Source organism: Hyperolius riggenbachi, chromosome 5 (genome assembly GCF_040937935.1).
Source record: "Hyperolius riggenbachi isolate aHypRig1 chromosome 5, aHypRig1.pri, whole genome shotgun sequence".
Taxonomy (NCBI): Eukaryota; Metazoa; Chordata; class Amphibia; order Anura; family Hyperoliidae; genus Hyperolius; species Hyperolius riggenbachi.
The window spans coordinates 366860139-366875556 of NC_090650.1; the positions used below are offsets into that span (position 1 = coordinate 366860139).

The window sequence follows — 15418 nt, forward strand, 5'->3', positions numbered from 1 at the left end:
TTTAAGGCCACAAGCCCTTTGGCAGACAGAAGTGAGACATTGCTAGGACTCCTGAGCAATTGTACGACTGTTATAGATTTTTAGACATTTTTTTTTTTATTTTTTTTTTATTTATTTAACCACTTAAAGTGAACCTCAACATTTGCCTGCTCTTTTAAAACAGGGTGGGTAAAACATTATATTACCTGTCTATTCTAATTAACATAACTAATGTAACTTAATGACAGTATGTTTGTTTAGGCTGAAGTTCCCCTTTAAGGACCACAGTCTTTTCGCCCCTTAAGGACCAGAGCCTTTTTCTCCATTCAGACCACTGCAGCTTTCACGGTTTATTGCTCGGTCCTACAACCTACTATCTAAATGAATTTTACCTCCTTTTCTTGTCACTAATGCAGCTTTCTTTTGGTGCTATTTGATTGCTGCTGCGAGTTTTAGTTTTTATTATATTCATCAAAAAAGACATGAATTTTGACAAAAAAATTTTTTTAACTTTCTGTGATAAAATTTGTCAAACAAAGTAAAATTTCTGTATACATTTTTGTCCAAATTTATTGTGCTACATGTCTTTGATAAAAAAAAAAAATTCAGTGTGTATTTATTGGTTTGGGTAAAAGTTATAGCGTTTACAAACTATGGTGCCAAAAGTGAATTTTCACATTTTGAAGCATCTCTGACTTTTCTGAGCACCTGTCAGGTTTCACGAGGTGCTAAAATTCCAGGATAGTATAAAAACCCCCTAAATGACCCCATTTTGGAAAGAAGACATCCCAAAGTATTCACTGAGAGGCATGGTGAGTTCATAGAAGATTTTATTTTTTGTCACAAGTTAGCGGAAAATGACACTTTGAGACAAAAAAAAAAGTTTCCATTTCTGCTAACTTGTGACAAAAAAAAAATGAAATCTGCCACGGACTCACCATGCCCCTCTCTGAATACCTTGAAGTGTCTACTTTCCAAAATGGGGTCATTTGTGGGGTGTGTTTACTGTCCTGGCATTTTGGGGGGTGCTAAATTGTAAGCACCCCTGTAAAGCCTAAAGGTGCTCATTGGACTTTGGGCCCCTTAGCGCACCTAGGCTGCAAAAAAGTGCCACACATGTGGTATTGCCGTACTCAGGAGAAGTAGTATAATGTGTTTTGGGGTGTATTTTTACACATACCCATGCTGGGTGGGAGAAATATCTCTGTAAATGACAATGTTTTGATTTTTTTTTACACACAATTGTCCATTTACAGAGAGATTTCTCCCACCCAGCATGGGTATGTGTAAAAATACACCCCAAAACACATTATACTACTTCTCCCGAGTACAGCCATACCACATGTATGGCACTTTTTTGCACCCTAACTGCGCTAAGGGGCACAAAGTCCAATGAGTACCTTTAGGATTTCACAGGTCATTTTGCGACATTTGGGTTCAAGACTACTACTCACGGTTTATGGCCCCTAAAATGCCAGGACAGTATAGGAACCCCACAAATGACCCCATTTTAGAAAGAAGACACCCCAAGGTATTCCATTAGGAGTATGGTGAGTTCATAGAAGATTTTATTTTTTGTCACAAGTTAGCGGAAATTGACACTTTGTGAAAAAAAAAACAATAAAAATCAATTTCTGCCAACTTGTGACAAAAAATAAAATCTTCTATGAACTCGTCATATTTCTTTAGCTCTCCTGCTAGCCCCATAGAAGGCCCTTCACTCCAATCAGCGTGGAGTGGTCCTGGGGCTGCCGCCGCGTTCACGCCAATTGGCGTGAAGCAGTCGGCAAGAAGTTAAAGGACAACTGAAGTGTGAAGAATTTGGAGGCTGCCATATTTATTTCCTTTTAAATAATATCGGTTGCCCGGCAGCCCTGCTGATATATTTGGCTATCTTAGTATCTGAATAGCACCAGAAACAAGCATGCAGCTAATCTTGTCAGATCTGAAAATAATGTCAGAAACACCTGATCTGCTGCATGCTTGTTCAGGTTGTATGGCTAAAAGTATTAGAGGCAGATGATCAGCAGGATAGCCAGGCAATGTGCATTGTTTAAAAGGAAATAAATATAGCAGCCTTCAAATCCCTCTTGCTTCAGTTGTCATTTAAGGAGAACCAGAGATGAAGCACCCTCTTGTATTTTACCTTATAAATCAGTGGGAACATGACAGTAAACACCTAATCTGCTCTTTGTTTCATTGTTCTCTGTTTAATCTGACTTATCACCTCTGATAAGAATCCCCGACTGAGCACTCAGTCTAGCTTTGCTATGTAAAGATTATAGCCGAGTCTGTCTTCTCTGGTGTCTTTTCAAGCCCAAGCCTGCCCCCTTGTGGCTCTGCTATAATGACTCAGCTATAATTATTCTCTGCAAAGCCAGACTGAATGCTCAGTCCGAAATTCGTATCACAGCTGATAACAGACACTTTTAGCAGTGAGGATGAAACAGAGAGCATGGTAAGTGTTTTCTCTAATGTTCTTACTGATATATATGGTAAAATACACAAGGGTGCTTCATTTCTGGTTCCCTTTAAAGGATAATTCCATTTTCATAAAACTAAATTAACCATTTACTGACATTCTAACGTATTAAAACGTCATGCTTACCGCTATTAACAGCAACATGACGTTTTAATACGTCCCGCGTTCCCGCCGCTGCTACCGCCGTGTGTGCGCCGCTACCGCCGCCATTACCGTCGGGCTTCCGTGCTGGGTGATTGGGGAAGAGGACCGAACGGTCCTCTACCCAATCGCAGTGCCTGGAGTGAATGGACGTGACCGCGAACAGCGGCTACGTCCATTCACAATAACAGGAAATGTAACAATTAAATAAAGTGAAGAAAAAAAAAAAAAGTGAACATTTCCTATGAGTGTTCACTAGCGCCATCTTGTGGCCAAAAAGTATATTACACCTACAAAATACATTCATTTTCAAGTACATACAAATCTTAATAAAATTACACTTCCAACCCTCCCCCCCCCCAAAAAAAAAAACACTTGTAAAAAAAAAAAAATCAGCTAAAAAAATTAATAAATAGTTGCCTTAGGGACTCAGCTTTGTTAATTTATATTTTATGGGGGGAAATTAATTTTAATTTATTACATAGGGGCTTGTAATTATGGCCAGAATAAAAAAAAAACAGAACAGAAAAATAACACTTATATTTCAAAATAATATACTGTCGCCATACATTGTGATAGGGACATAATTTAAACTGTTTAATAATCGGGACGACTGGGCAAATAAAACGTGTTTGTTTTATCCACAGGAGAATGTTTAATTTTAAAACTATAATGGTTGAAAACTGAGAAATAATGATTTTTCTTCTTTTTTTTCTGTTTTTCTCATTAAAACGCATTTAGAATAAAAAAATTCTTAGCAAAATGTACTATCCACAGAAAGCCTAATTGGTGGCGAAAAAAACGAGGTATAGATCATTTTCTTGTTATAAGTAGTAATAAAGTTATTAGGGAATAAAAGGGAGGAGAACTGACAACTGAAAATTGCTCTGGTCCGTTAGGATAAAAATCCTTGGGGGTGAACTGGTTAAACATAGCCATATACATAGATGATCGGGGGTGCACAAGTCTTTTTGTAATGTAATGGTATTAAAAAATTATCTTTCTCTTTCAATCTGTCAAAACAGAGATTAAAGAGAACTCGAGGTGGGTTCTAAGAACGCTATAAGCACACAGAGGCTGGTTCTGCATATCATGCCCAGCCTCTGTTGCTATACAGTTCCCCCCACAGGCCCACCCTGCGCTCTGCTTGCCCCCGATAAATCATACGCCGAGCTGTCGACACAGCGTGTAGCAGTCGGCTGTTTACCTCTTGATGTGTCACTCTCGCCTCCAATCAGCAGATCAGCAGCAAACTGTATAGCAACAGAGGCTGGGCAGGATATGCAGACCCAGCCTCTGTGTGCTAATAGCGTTCTTAGAACCCACCTTGAGTTCTCTTTAAGCTCAAATTGTTCCTGTTTGCAGGTTTAGCAACCATACAGTACTCTGTGTGAGTAGTCTGTTATACTAGGTACATACGATGCGTTTTTTTTAATCGATTTTCCATTCATTTTTCTGCTCGATTTCCCATTTGATCCGCTTATCTTTTCTAATTCATGTCTATGAGAAATTGAGTGTTAAAATGATCAAAAGTAATATTGGACCTGACGGAAATTATCTATTGGATGCATAACGTATCATGTGTTCTTAGCATTAGGCGAACTGTTCCAGCAAAATTGTGCATACATTAACACCTGCTGTAGGAGTAATAAGCTGCACAGAGCATGAGCCTGTGTTACTCATTTTCAAAACCTGCAGTAATCTGTTGACTGAGAGCAAACTTCAGCACTGATATCTGCTAGTATCTGTTATAATCGTTAGGCACATAAAAAAAGAAACTAAAATGTGCTGTCAGTAATCCTTGCAAATGTATAGAGCCAGTCTGATAACAGTGAGTTTTTCTCATCAAAATTGGAATTTCCCTTTAACCTCCTTAAGACCGCGTCACGCCTATGGGCGTGAACGCGTTGGCTCCCCCAGTACCACCTGACACCGATCAGAGTAAAGTCCTGGGGGAGTGTCTTGCAGCAGATCGTGCGCGCATCTCCGCTTGGGAGATGAAGCGACGCTCCGCCTTCAGTCTCCCAGGGGCGATCGCCGCTCGGAGACTGTTACACCGCCGTCTTTTATTGCTGTACAGCGCTGCGATCTAAGGCAGCGCTGTACTGGGTACAGCGTGTGACACGGCTGCCTCCCTGGCAGGCTCGGGGGAAACAACAGAAAGCTCTGTTGGTGGGGAGAGAATGGGGGAGGGGATATGGCCCATATTGTACAAATTGGCCTGGTCTGTAGAGGCGTTTAAGCACATGGTCCTTAACAAGTGAAAGAAACAACTCCACCTCAAGGTGACCCTACATATATATATATATACAGTATGTGTATGTATATATATATATATATATATATATATATATATATATATATATATATATATATATATAATAAATTGGATTGTTTTTTTCATTTGATCAAATCATTGGAAAAATTGAACTGATATACCATACACTTTTGATTGATTTTCAGAAAAGTGAAAAAAAAAAAAAACATTGTTTTTGTACTTTCTCTATACTACAATGTATTGTCTAGTTGCAAAGAGTGAAAGTTACACCTTATGTCAAGTTACTATAAAGTAGGGAGTGATGTAACAGGCTGGAGTGGCGATCATGGTTACATTACTTTTGATACTGGCAGCTGATGTCTTGTGCTTCACCCTGTTGCCACATTTTTTATTGCCATCTGTGCTCCATCAGGGACAATTTCTCAGAACCCCCATTGTGGGTTTTTCTTTATTTTCTAAAGTGTTACCTGAGCCCCACATAAACCAGGCTTTGGCATGTAACTCCGCCCCCTTGAGATGTTCGGGCCTTGGACCTTCTGAATTTTCTGTATTAGACAAACAGGAAAGGACACGGCTATTTTCTGCAAGAGGGTGTGGCTATGGGCTGGAGCCCAGCTGATGCAAGACTCTGGCGACATCTACTTCTACTGCACTTTCCCGGTCCATTATAAATTGTTTAGTGGTCTCTCACCAGTAGTGCGCGTTAAACAAAACCTGTAAGTACAAAAAGTTCCCCCAGGGGGTACTCACCTCGATTGGGGGAAGCCTCCGGATCCGATCGAGGCTTCCCCCGTCCTCCTTTGTCCCATGGCGGTCTTGCTGTGCCCCTCCGGATAGCGGGGATGTAAATATTTACCTTCCTGGTTCCAGAGCAGGCACAGTATCGGCTCTCCACTTGGAGATAGGTGGAAATAGCCGATCACTGTCGGTCCGCTCTACTGCACAGGCGCAAGTCTCCTGCACCATCGTAGTAGAGCGGACCCAACGGAGATCGGCTATTTACGCCTATCTCCATGCTGAGAGCCGCAACAGTGCCCCTGCTGGAGCCAGGGAAGGTAAATAAATCAGCGATTGTCGGGGGAGGATTCCAGGACGCTTCAGGTGGAGCCAGTGCTGGACTGCCTGCAGCTACAGCGATGGGGGAAGCCTCATTGGGACCCTAAGGCTTCCACCTCCTGAGGTGAGTATCCCCCGGGGATGTTTTTTGTGTGACAGATAGAGTTGAGCCGAAATTTTCGTAATTTCGCATTACTAAAATTACGCATGCGAAATTTGCGATTACGATGCGAAATTACGGTAGCGTAATTGCCATTAAAATCATAATTGAAAATACCGTAAGCGTAATTTTCAACGCGTAATTTCGCGTTTCGTTCATGCCGTAATTTCGCATTAAACGCTACCGTAATTTCGCGTTAAACCGTAACGCTCCGTATAATATAAAAAAGCCGCCGACTTTAAGGGTTAATAGCAAAGCCCCCTTAAATGCTAAGAGCCTCAAATTTGGAGAATATATTAAGGACATCAGGAGGAATAAGAGGAAAATTTTTTTTTCAAAAAGATCTTATAGTTTTTGAGAAAATCGATGTTAAAGTTTCAAAGGAAAAATGTAAACATTTAAAAACCCGCCGACTTTAACGGTTAATAGCAAAGCCTGCTTAAAGTTTAGGAACACCAAATTCCCAGGGTATATTAAGGGGATCAGTGGAAATAAGAGGAAACATTTTTTTTTCAAAAAGACCTTATAGTTTTTGAGAAAATCGATTTTTAAGTTTCAAGGGCGAAAATGTCTTTTAAATGCGGAAAATGTCAGTTTTTTTGCACTGGTAACAATAGTGTATTATTTTCGTAGATTCCCCCAAGTGGGAAGAGTTTTACTAACTTCGTTCTGAGTGTGGGAAATATAAAAAAAAAACGACGTGGGGTCCCCCCTCCCAGACCTCTTTAACCCCTTGTCCCCCATGCAGGCTGAGATAGCCAGAATGCGGAGCACCGGCCGCGTGGGGCTCCGCACCCTGACTATACCAGCCCGCATGGTCCATGGATTCGGGGGTTTTGGAAGGGGAGGGGCAGCCAAGCTTTCCCCTCCCCCTCCGAGCCCTTGTCCAATCCAAGGACAAGGGGCTCTTCTCCACCTCCGATGGGCGGTGGAGGTGGAGGCCGCGATTTCCTGGGGGGGGGGTTCATGGTGGAATCTGGGAGTCCCCTATAAAAAGGGGTCCCCCAGATGCCCACCCCCCCTCCCAGGAGAAATGAGTATAGAGGTACTTGTACCCCTTACCCATTTTCTTTAAGAGTTAAAGTAAATAAACACACAGACACTTAGAAAAAGTATTTTAATTGAACAAAAAACATAACCACGAAAAAAGTCCTTTAATATTCTTAATTAACCATTAATACTTACCTGTCCCTTTAAATAAATGATCCCTCGCAATATCCTCGGAAATGTTCTATCAGTTACAATGTAACAAAGTTATTACAATGTAACAACTTTGTTACATTGTAACTACGCCGCACCCGACGTCACTCGCCGCCGCCGCCGCGTCTGTGCTGCACGGACCCGACAGAGCTCTGAGCTATAGCTCAGAGCTCTCTAAGCATCTTTGTATTTGGGCTCCAAGGAGCCCCATTGGTCCTTAGCAGACCAATGGGGTTCCTTCTGATTTAAAGGAACCCCATTGGTCTGCTAAGGACCAATGGGGCTCCTTGGAGCCCAAATACAAAGATGCTTAGAGAGCTCTGAGCTATAGCTCAGAGCTCTGTCGGGTCCGTGCAGCACAGACGCGGCGGCGGCGAGTGACGTCGGGTGCGGCGTAGTTACAATGTAACAAAGTTGTTACATTGTAATAACTTTGTTACATTGTAACTGATAGAACATTTCCGAGGATATTGCGAGGGATCATTTATTTAAAGGGACAGGTAAGTATTAATGGTTAATTAAGAATATTAAAGGACTTTTTTCGTGGTTATGTTTTTTGTTCAATTAAAATACTTTTTCTAAGTGTCTGTGTGTTTATTTACTTTAACTCTTAAAGGAAATGGGTAAGGGGTACAAGTACCTCTATACTCATTTCTCCTGGGAGGGGGGTGGGCATCTGGGGGACCCCTTTTTAAAGGGGACTCCCAGATTCCACCATGAACCCCCCCCCCCAGGAAATCGCGGCCTCCACCTCCACCACCCATCGGAGGTGGAGAAGAGCCCCTTGTCCTTGGATTGGACAAGGGCTCGGAGGGGGAGGGAAAAGCTTGGCTGCCCCTCCCCTTCCGAGACCCCCCAATCCATGGACCATGCGGGCTGGTATAGTCAGGGTGCGGAGCCCCACGCGGCCGGTGCTCCGCATTCTGGCTATCCCAGCCTGCATGGGGGACAATGGGTTAAAGAGGTCTGGGAGGGGGGACCCCACGTCGTTTTTTTTTTTATATTTCCCACACTCAGAACGAAGTAAGTAAAACTCTTCCCACTTGGGGGAATCTATAAAAATAATACTTTATTGTTACCTGTGCAAAAAAACTGACATTTTCCGCATTTAAAAGACATTTTCGCCCTTGAAACCTAAAAATCGATTTTCTCAAAAACTATAAGGTCTTTTTGAAAAAAAAATGTTCCTCTTATTCCCACTGATCCCCTTAATATACCCTGGGAATTTGGTGTTCCTAAACTTTAAGCAGGCTTTGCTATTAACCGTTAAAGTCGGCGGGTTTTTAACCACTTCACAACTGAGGGGTTTTACCCCTTCAGCATCCAAGCAATTTTCACCTTTCAGCTCCTTCCATTCATTTGCCAATAACTTTATCTCTACTTATCAGAATGAAATGTGTTAAATGTGTTTTTTTTTATCACTTATTAGGCTTACTTTGGGTGGTACATTATGCCAAGAATTTTTTTATTATAAATGTTTTTTAATGGAAAAATAAGAAAAAAAATTGGAAAAAAATCCTTATTTTTCAGTTTTCGGCCATTATAATTTTTAAATAATGCATGCTACCGTAATTAAAATCCACGTAATTAATGTGCCCATTTGTACCGGTTATTACACCATTTAAATGATGTCCCTATCACAATGTCTGGCGCCAATATTTTATTAGGAATTAAAGATGTATTTTTTTCAGTTTTGCATCCATCACTAATAAAAAGCCCATAATTTATAAAGTAACAGTATTATACCGTCTTGACATACATATTAAAAAAGTTCAGTCCCTAAGAAAACTATTAATGCATTTTTTATAATTGTAAATTTATTTCATTGTATTTTTTTACAAAAAAAATAAATGTTGGTAACTATTGGTGAGTGTGGGAGGTAAGGGGTTAATTTAAAATGTAAAAACAGGTCTTTGCATTTAAAAAAAGTACTTTTAGATGTAGTTTTACTATTTGGCCACAAGATGGCCTCAGTCTTTTTTTTGTTATATGTCCTGTAAGCGAAATATGTATGCTTACAGGAAGTGTACTGAAGATGGGAAACTTTTATTTATTAGAATGATCGTGCAGCTTCTCATAAAAGGCGCCGATAATTGCTACGGGGACTTAGATCAATGATTAGGAATTGCTTTCCCATTCATTGATCTCCTGGCGGGCAGATGGCAACATGAACGAGCGCACAAATAAGCGGGAGCGCTTACAGCAGTGGTAGCAGCGGGAGTATGTATATTTACTCCCCTGGGCGGTTAGATGAAGTCTGCAGGGGAGTAGATATACTGTACTGGAGCTGTGAAGTGGTTAAATGTTTACATTTTTCCTTTGAAACTTTAACATCGATTTTCTCAAAAACTATAAGGTCTTTTTGAAAAAAAAATTTTTCCTCTTATTCCTCCTGATCTCCTTAATATATTCTCCAAATTTGAGGCTCTTAGCATTTAAGGGGGCTTTGCTATTAACCCTTAAAGTCGGCGGCTACCTAACATTGATACATGCGTCAACTTTTCCGCTTGGGAGCATGGCCATACGCATTAATTTCGTAATACCGACTGTAATGCGAAATTTCGCGAAATCCTTCTTCATTACGATTATGTACTTACGGCCATAATCGTAATTACACTAATTACGCGAAATTTCGCGAAATCGTAATTAGGTCATTACGCTCATCTCTAGTGACAGAGTCTCTTTAATACCACGGAGGTGCCAAGGACAAAAAGTGTGAAAATATTTAACTAATTGGGATACATTAACCCAACCTGAAACTGCTTTGCTTTGGAAAAGTGCAATTACACTTCAAAATGCTTTTTTTTCTGTGCCGTAATGAAATGTCAGGGAAATGACAGTTGTATGCACTACTATTGGAAAATGTACTATGCAATTATCCATTTGTAATTAAAAAAAGAGAAACACCTAATGGCATTTCATTCCATGCAATAAAAGTCAATAACTTTGTGTCAGCATTTTTTATTGTACAACTTTATTCAATAAACCCCAGAACCATTTAAGAGGAATGTTTGCGGCGTTACAATTGAAAAAAGAATGTGTGGTGTCTATGAAAAATGGAGACAGTATGTTCTATCGCACAGAAGCTCTGGCGGGTCTGTAAAAGAGTCTCTCTTTTTTTCTCTTCCAACTTTGCTAGATTGCTAACAAAGAGGAAACCATTCAGAGTCTGAAAGCTGAGGTATTGATCCTTCAACGTCAGTACAAGGAAAAGAGCGACCAGGTAGAAACCTTTGAGCACCTGATTGACCAGTTAACTGCAAAGCTGAATTCCTCCAAGGATGATGTTAAATTGAACAAAGAGCACTACCAGCAGTATGAGCAGTTGGCTGGGACTATGAAAGAAGAGCTTGCCCGTCGACAAAAACAGGTAGCACATTCTATAACACATCCACTTTACATGAATACTTTAATGCTGTTGCTGTATGTCTAAAGGTTTGTTCTAACAAATATTTCTTATGCAGCCAGTGCTATGCAGAGCTAGGTGTCGTTAGACACACAACTGTTGATAAAGCGTTTACAGATGCAAAGATGTTCAAATGTTCATGGCTGAGTCAAGATAAGCTAAGCCCATTGGCTCGCCGTCGCCATCTGTTGTCATGTGATATTGGTGATGAGATTTCTGGGTACAGATCTTAAGACACTGAAGCGAAAAGAAACTTATGAGATAATTAATTGTATGTGTAGTACGGAAAAATAGAACATTAGTAGCAGAGAAAAGAGTCTCATATGTTTATTTTCGGTTATAGAGCTTTATTATTAACATTGCATCATTCTGTATATTTGCAGTTAAGAAACCACCCTGTATTTTAGGATATAAAAGGGAGCAGAGCTAATGACCCTTGAACTTTCTTGCAGTAAAACCTTATCTAGAGCTGTCTCTCACTGTTTATTGCTTATTTAAGCTATTTAGAAAACAGAAAGGAAGTCTAAGTTTTCCAATATCTCAGAGACGCTCTTTTGCATAGATAACGCAAGTGTTTTAACTGTTCCTGTCCTGTAAAACAACAAGGGTTTTTTCTTTGCTTCTAATGCTATGTTTGTTATCTGTACTACACATACAATTAATTATCTCATTAGTTTATTTTCGCTTCAAATTTGCATTAAGTTAGCTTAGGGCCCTTTTCCACCTGCAGTCGCTAGCGTTCACGCTGAACGCTAGCGATTGCTGAATCGCAAAACCGGCGATTCCCCGACGTTTTGCGGCCGCGATTTTGCTATGCTATGCACTGCATAGCAAAATCGCGGCAAATATCGCTCCGCCGTGCGTTCGCGTTCGGGTAAAAAATGAATCGCGGTAGTGGAAATGACCTACCGCGATTCCTATGTTAAAAAGCAAACCGTAGCGATTGTAAAATCGCTAGCGGTTTGCGACTTTGCGATTCAGCCAGCGCAAACGCGCTGGTGGAAAAGGGCCCTTACAGTTGTGTTCAAAATAATTCAACCTCCACTGTAATTGAGTGTTTTGGCCAGTTTCACATTGATTTTGATCATTTCAGTCATCTTGTTTACAATTAAATGAAGGAGGCACTTGTAAGTCAGACAAATATAACATAACATTTATAATGAAATAACCACAAATGTATTTTCTGTGCTGACATCATTATCTATTTTATTCAACCCCCAAGTGACATTCATTCTTAGTACAACATCCTTTTCCAGTTATAACAGGTTTTAAACGTGAAGCATAGCTTGACACAAGTGTCTTGCAGCGATCTACGGGTATCTTAGCCCATTCTTCATGGGCAAAAGCCTCCAGTTCACTCGCATTCTTAGGCTTGCGCGCTGCAACTGGTTTCTTTAAGTCCCACCAGAGGTTCTCAATCGGATTTAAGTCTGGTGACTGCGATGGCCACTCCAAAATGTTCCAGCCTTTAATTTTCAACCATGCTCTAGTGGACTTGGAGGTATGCTTGAGATCATTGTCCTGTTGAAAGGTCCACTGTCTACCAAGCCTCAGGTTTGTGACGGACTGCATCACATTTTCATCCAATATCTCCTGATACTGAAGATAATTCATGGTACCTTGCACACGCTGAAGCTTCCCTGTACCTACAGAAGCAAAACCGCCCCAAAGCATGATTGACCCCCCGCCATGCTTCACAGTAGGCAAGGTGTTCTTTTCTTCATAGGCCTTGTTCTTCCTCCTCCAAACATAGCGTTGATCCATGGGCCCAAACAGTTCTAATTTTGCTACTTCTAGTTTCGGCGTCATATCCGATAGGCCTGGGAACATGAGTGATTATTTGCGTTCCTGGCCGGAATAGCAGTATAGATGGCGCTACTGCTACCAGGAAGGCTTTTTTTTTTTTTGCCTTAAGTGACCCTTTAAACCGAGAAGCCTGCGGGGGAACGAGGAGACCGGGAAGGCTCTATAGGACCCAGAGCCTTCCCACTCCTTAGGAATCTGTTTTTTTGTTTTAAATTCCACTTGAGATTCATTTTAAGAAGGCAAATTACACTGAGTCTTGCTCTTTAGTAGGAGGGCGGTTTGGTCTGTTTTAGTCCCCTATACATTCCTAGTGATTTTGGATCACCTCAGGCTGCTTGAGTTTTCTAAGGCAGTTCTGTGATTGTTCAGCCCAGCCCTTATTGTATAACACACAGCTCTCTGAAATATGTTGTTGTTATTATTGTTATTATGTCACTTTTATATACTTTTAATTTACTTATATGCTGTTGTGTTCTGCGCCTTTCATGCCGTTCTAGTATCTCTGTAATAGTTGTTAAGAAGAATAATTGTTAAATACCCTTCTGTAACCTTGTAAAGAACCATGTAGGAAAACATACTGTAGATTAAATTAACCTGTCAATCAATTTTCCACAGAACAGAGTTTGATTATTTTTTCAGATCTCGGAGAATGAACGTGACATAAGTAAGATTTGTTTGGAGCTGAAGGAGTACAGGTCTACTCATAGCCATTCCAATGAGGAGTATAATGGCCAGACTTCACAGCTGCAGAAGCACCAACATGTAAGCACATTCTTATTATACTGCTCTGGTAGAAAGGACATGTGACAATTAATTACACTGAAAAATAAATAGTGTAACTTCCACCACTGGTAGAAAATTCACATATAAAAAGATCCCTCCAGAAACCTCTAATAGTGGTAAAATGTTACCTCCCCACAAACTAATGCATTAGGCCTACACGGTACTCAGGCCCAGTACAGCGTCTCTAAATTGCTGATTGGGCTATAAGTATTGAGTGCCAATGTGCCAGTATGAACACGCCCCTTGGGGCCGGATTTGTAGGCATAAATCTATGCATTCTGAATTTGATGCATATAGACTGGACCAGCAAAAGTGAAAGTACAAAGGCAGCCTACATATACCTCTGACTTGCTCTTGGAGCACTTGTTTTTGTTGTTGGTTTTTTTGGGCTGTGTTAAGTGGTGGTGGCGTGGTGCGGGGGAGGGGGGGTTATATTTATGTCTGGTACACTTTATTCTGCTCCTGACAAAATATTCTAGATGAAACATGTCGAGCACATTGTGACACACTATATGTATATATATTGCAGTTCCCCATTCCTTAATGAAACCCCCTTTTATGATAAGGCTGTATATGGACTTCCAATAGGACCAAAATCTTAGAACACAGATGTCTGAGTGCGTTTGCATTTGCTTGCAGGGATATGACACTTTCTGCAGTGCATTGCATCGAATAAACACAAACTCTGGGCACTTTATATGACTGGCCTATTTGACACCATTCTCTTAAATGAATGATTGTACAATACTGCTACAGGTTGAACAGGGCTAGCTATACCCCATTGGCTGCTAATACACCGTCATTGGGGGCATGGGCGTGTCAATAGAGGCTGCAGCCCCTGCACCCGCAGCCCTTGCACCCGCAGGGGGGCCCTGGCCCCCGGGGCCTGCTCAGGGCCGTTTTGGGGGGTGGCGGGGTCGCAGCATGAGGGGAAAGCCATGGCCAGCCCCCCTCACCTTGGGCTCTCCCCTCTGCGCTGCCCTCCAGCTTCAATAACTGTGTTCAATAACTGCGTTTCAACATCCATTCTGGAACGCACGGAAAGTATGCGGATCTGCCGCTGCCCATCGCTGCACACACACAGTTATTGAAGCTGGAGTGGAGCACAGAGGGGAGAGCCCGAGGTGAGGGGGGGGCCTCCCCCCCCCCCCCCCCCCGCCGAGTGTGACCATTGCTTTGCCCTCATGCTGTGGCCCCTCCAGCCCCCCAAAACAGCCCTGAGTGGGCCCCAAGGGGGGGGGGGGCGATCAGAATTTCTGCAGGGGGCCCCTGTGGGTCTTAGGTATGACAGGGATCAGCAAAGACAGATAAGCTCTATACAGATAAGTTCTATACAGATAGGGTCAATTGAGTCTATTGACTCGCGTGTTGTAAGTTTAAATTCCCTGTACATACTTTCGGTTTGTTGCAAGTATATACCGCTCAGTTCTGGTGTGCTTTAAAGTGACACTGAAGCTATGCAATGCTAATGAACCTTTGAACTCCTCTGCAGTAAAACCTTATCTGAAGCTGCCGCTCACCTTTTCTTTGATGTATAAGTGCTTCAGAAAATAGTACCGTCACCAACCCAAATTGGGTCGGAGAGCTCAGAGAGAAGCTCTTTTGCATAGATAAAGTTTCTGAACTCTTCCTGTACTGGAAACAATATGAGACTCGTATCTTTGTTACTAATGTTCCATTTCTTAGCTGTACTATACATACAATTCAGTATATCATAAGTTTATTTTCACTTTAGATTCTGTTTAAAACTTGGGACAAGTCCAACGGGCAGCAAGCACTGCGTCCAGTTGTTTCACTTTCATCCCTTTTTGACTTTCTATCACTTCATGCCTACAGTATTGAGGTTTCCTCTCTGTCCATAGAGAGAAACACAGTAGGATGAGCATCTCTTTATAACATGTGCTGTGACTCTGCACCTACTTGTCTGATGGGCTCCCAACAAGCACTGAAGAACTGCTTCCACAGCTGCCACTACTGTACTCTCCGTGGACAAGTGTTCTGTATTTATTGATGCCTTGCACACCTGAAATTAAACAAGCTTTGTATGAAGTGCTCATAGTGGTCATTAAGTGTAAATAAAATTATTACGGTCTGTGTCCTCCACACATGAAAGGATTGGGAAATAAA

The 15418-nt window shown here is 41.5% G+C and overlaps 1 protein-coding gene across 7 annotated transcripts in view; it reads left to right on the forward strand.

Moving 5' to 3' along the window:
• Window positions 1-15418, forward strand: part of LOC137518990 (polyamine-modulated factor 1-binding protein 1-like) — a 539976-nt gene that overhangs the window by 134924 nt on the left and 389634 nt on the right. For all 7 annotated transcript variants that reach the window (XM_068237518.1, XM_068237520.1, XM_068237522.1 and 4 more), the window contains 2 exons: window positions 10436-10666; window positions 13148-13270. In XM_068237518.1, coding sequence (XP_068093619.1) covers window positions 10436-10666; window positions 13148-13270 — 354 coding nt within the window. The remainder of the gene's footprint in view (window positions 1-10435; window positions 10667-13147; window positions 13271-15418) is intronic.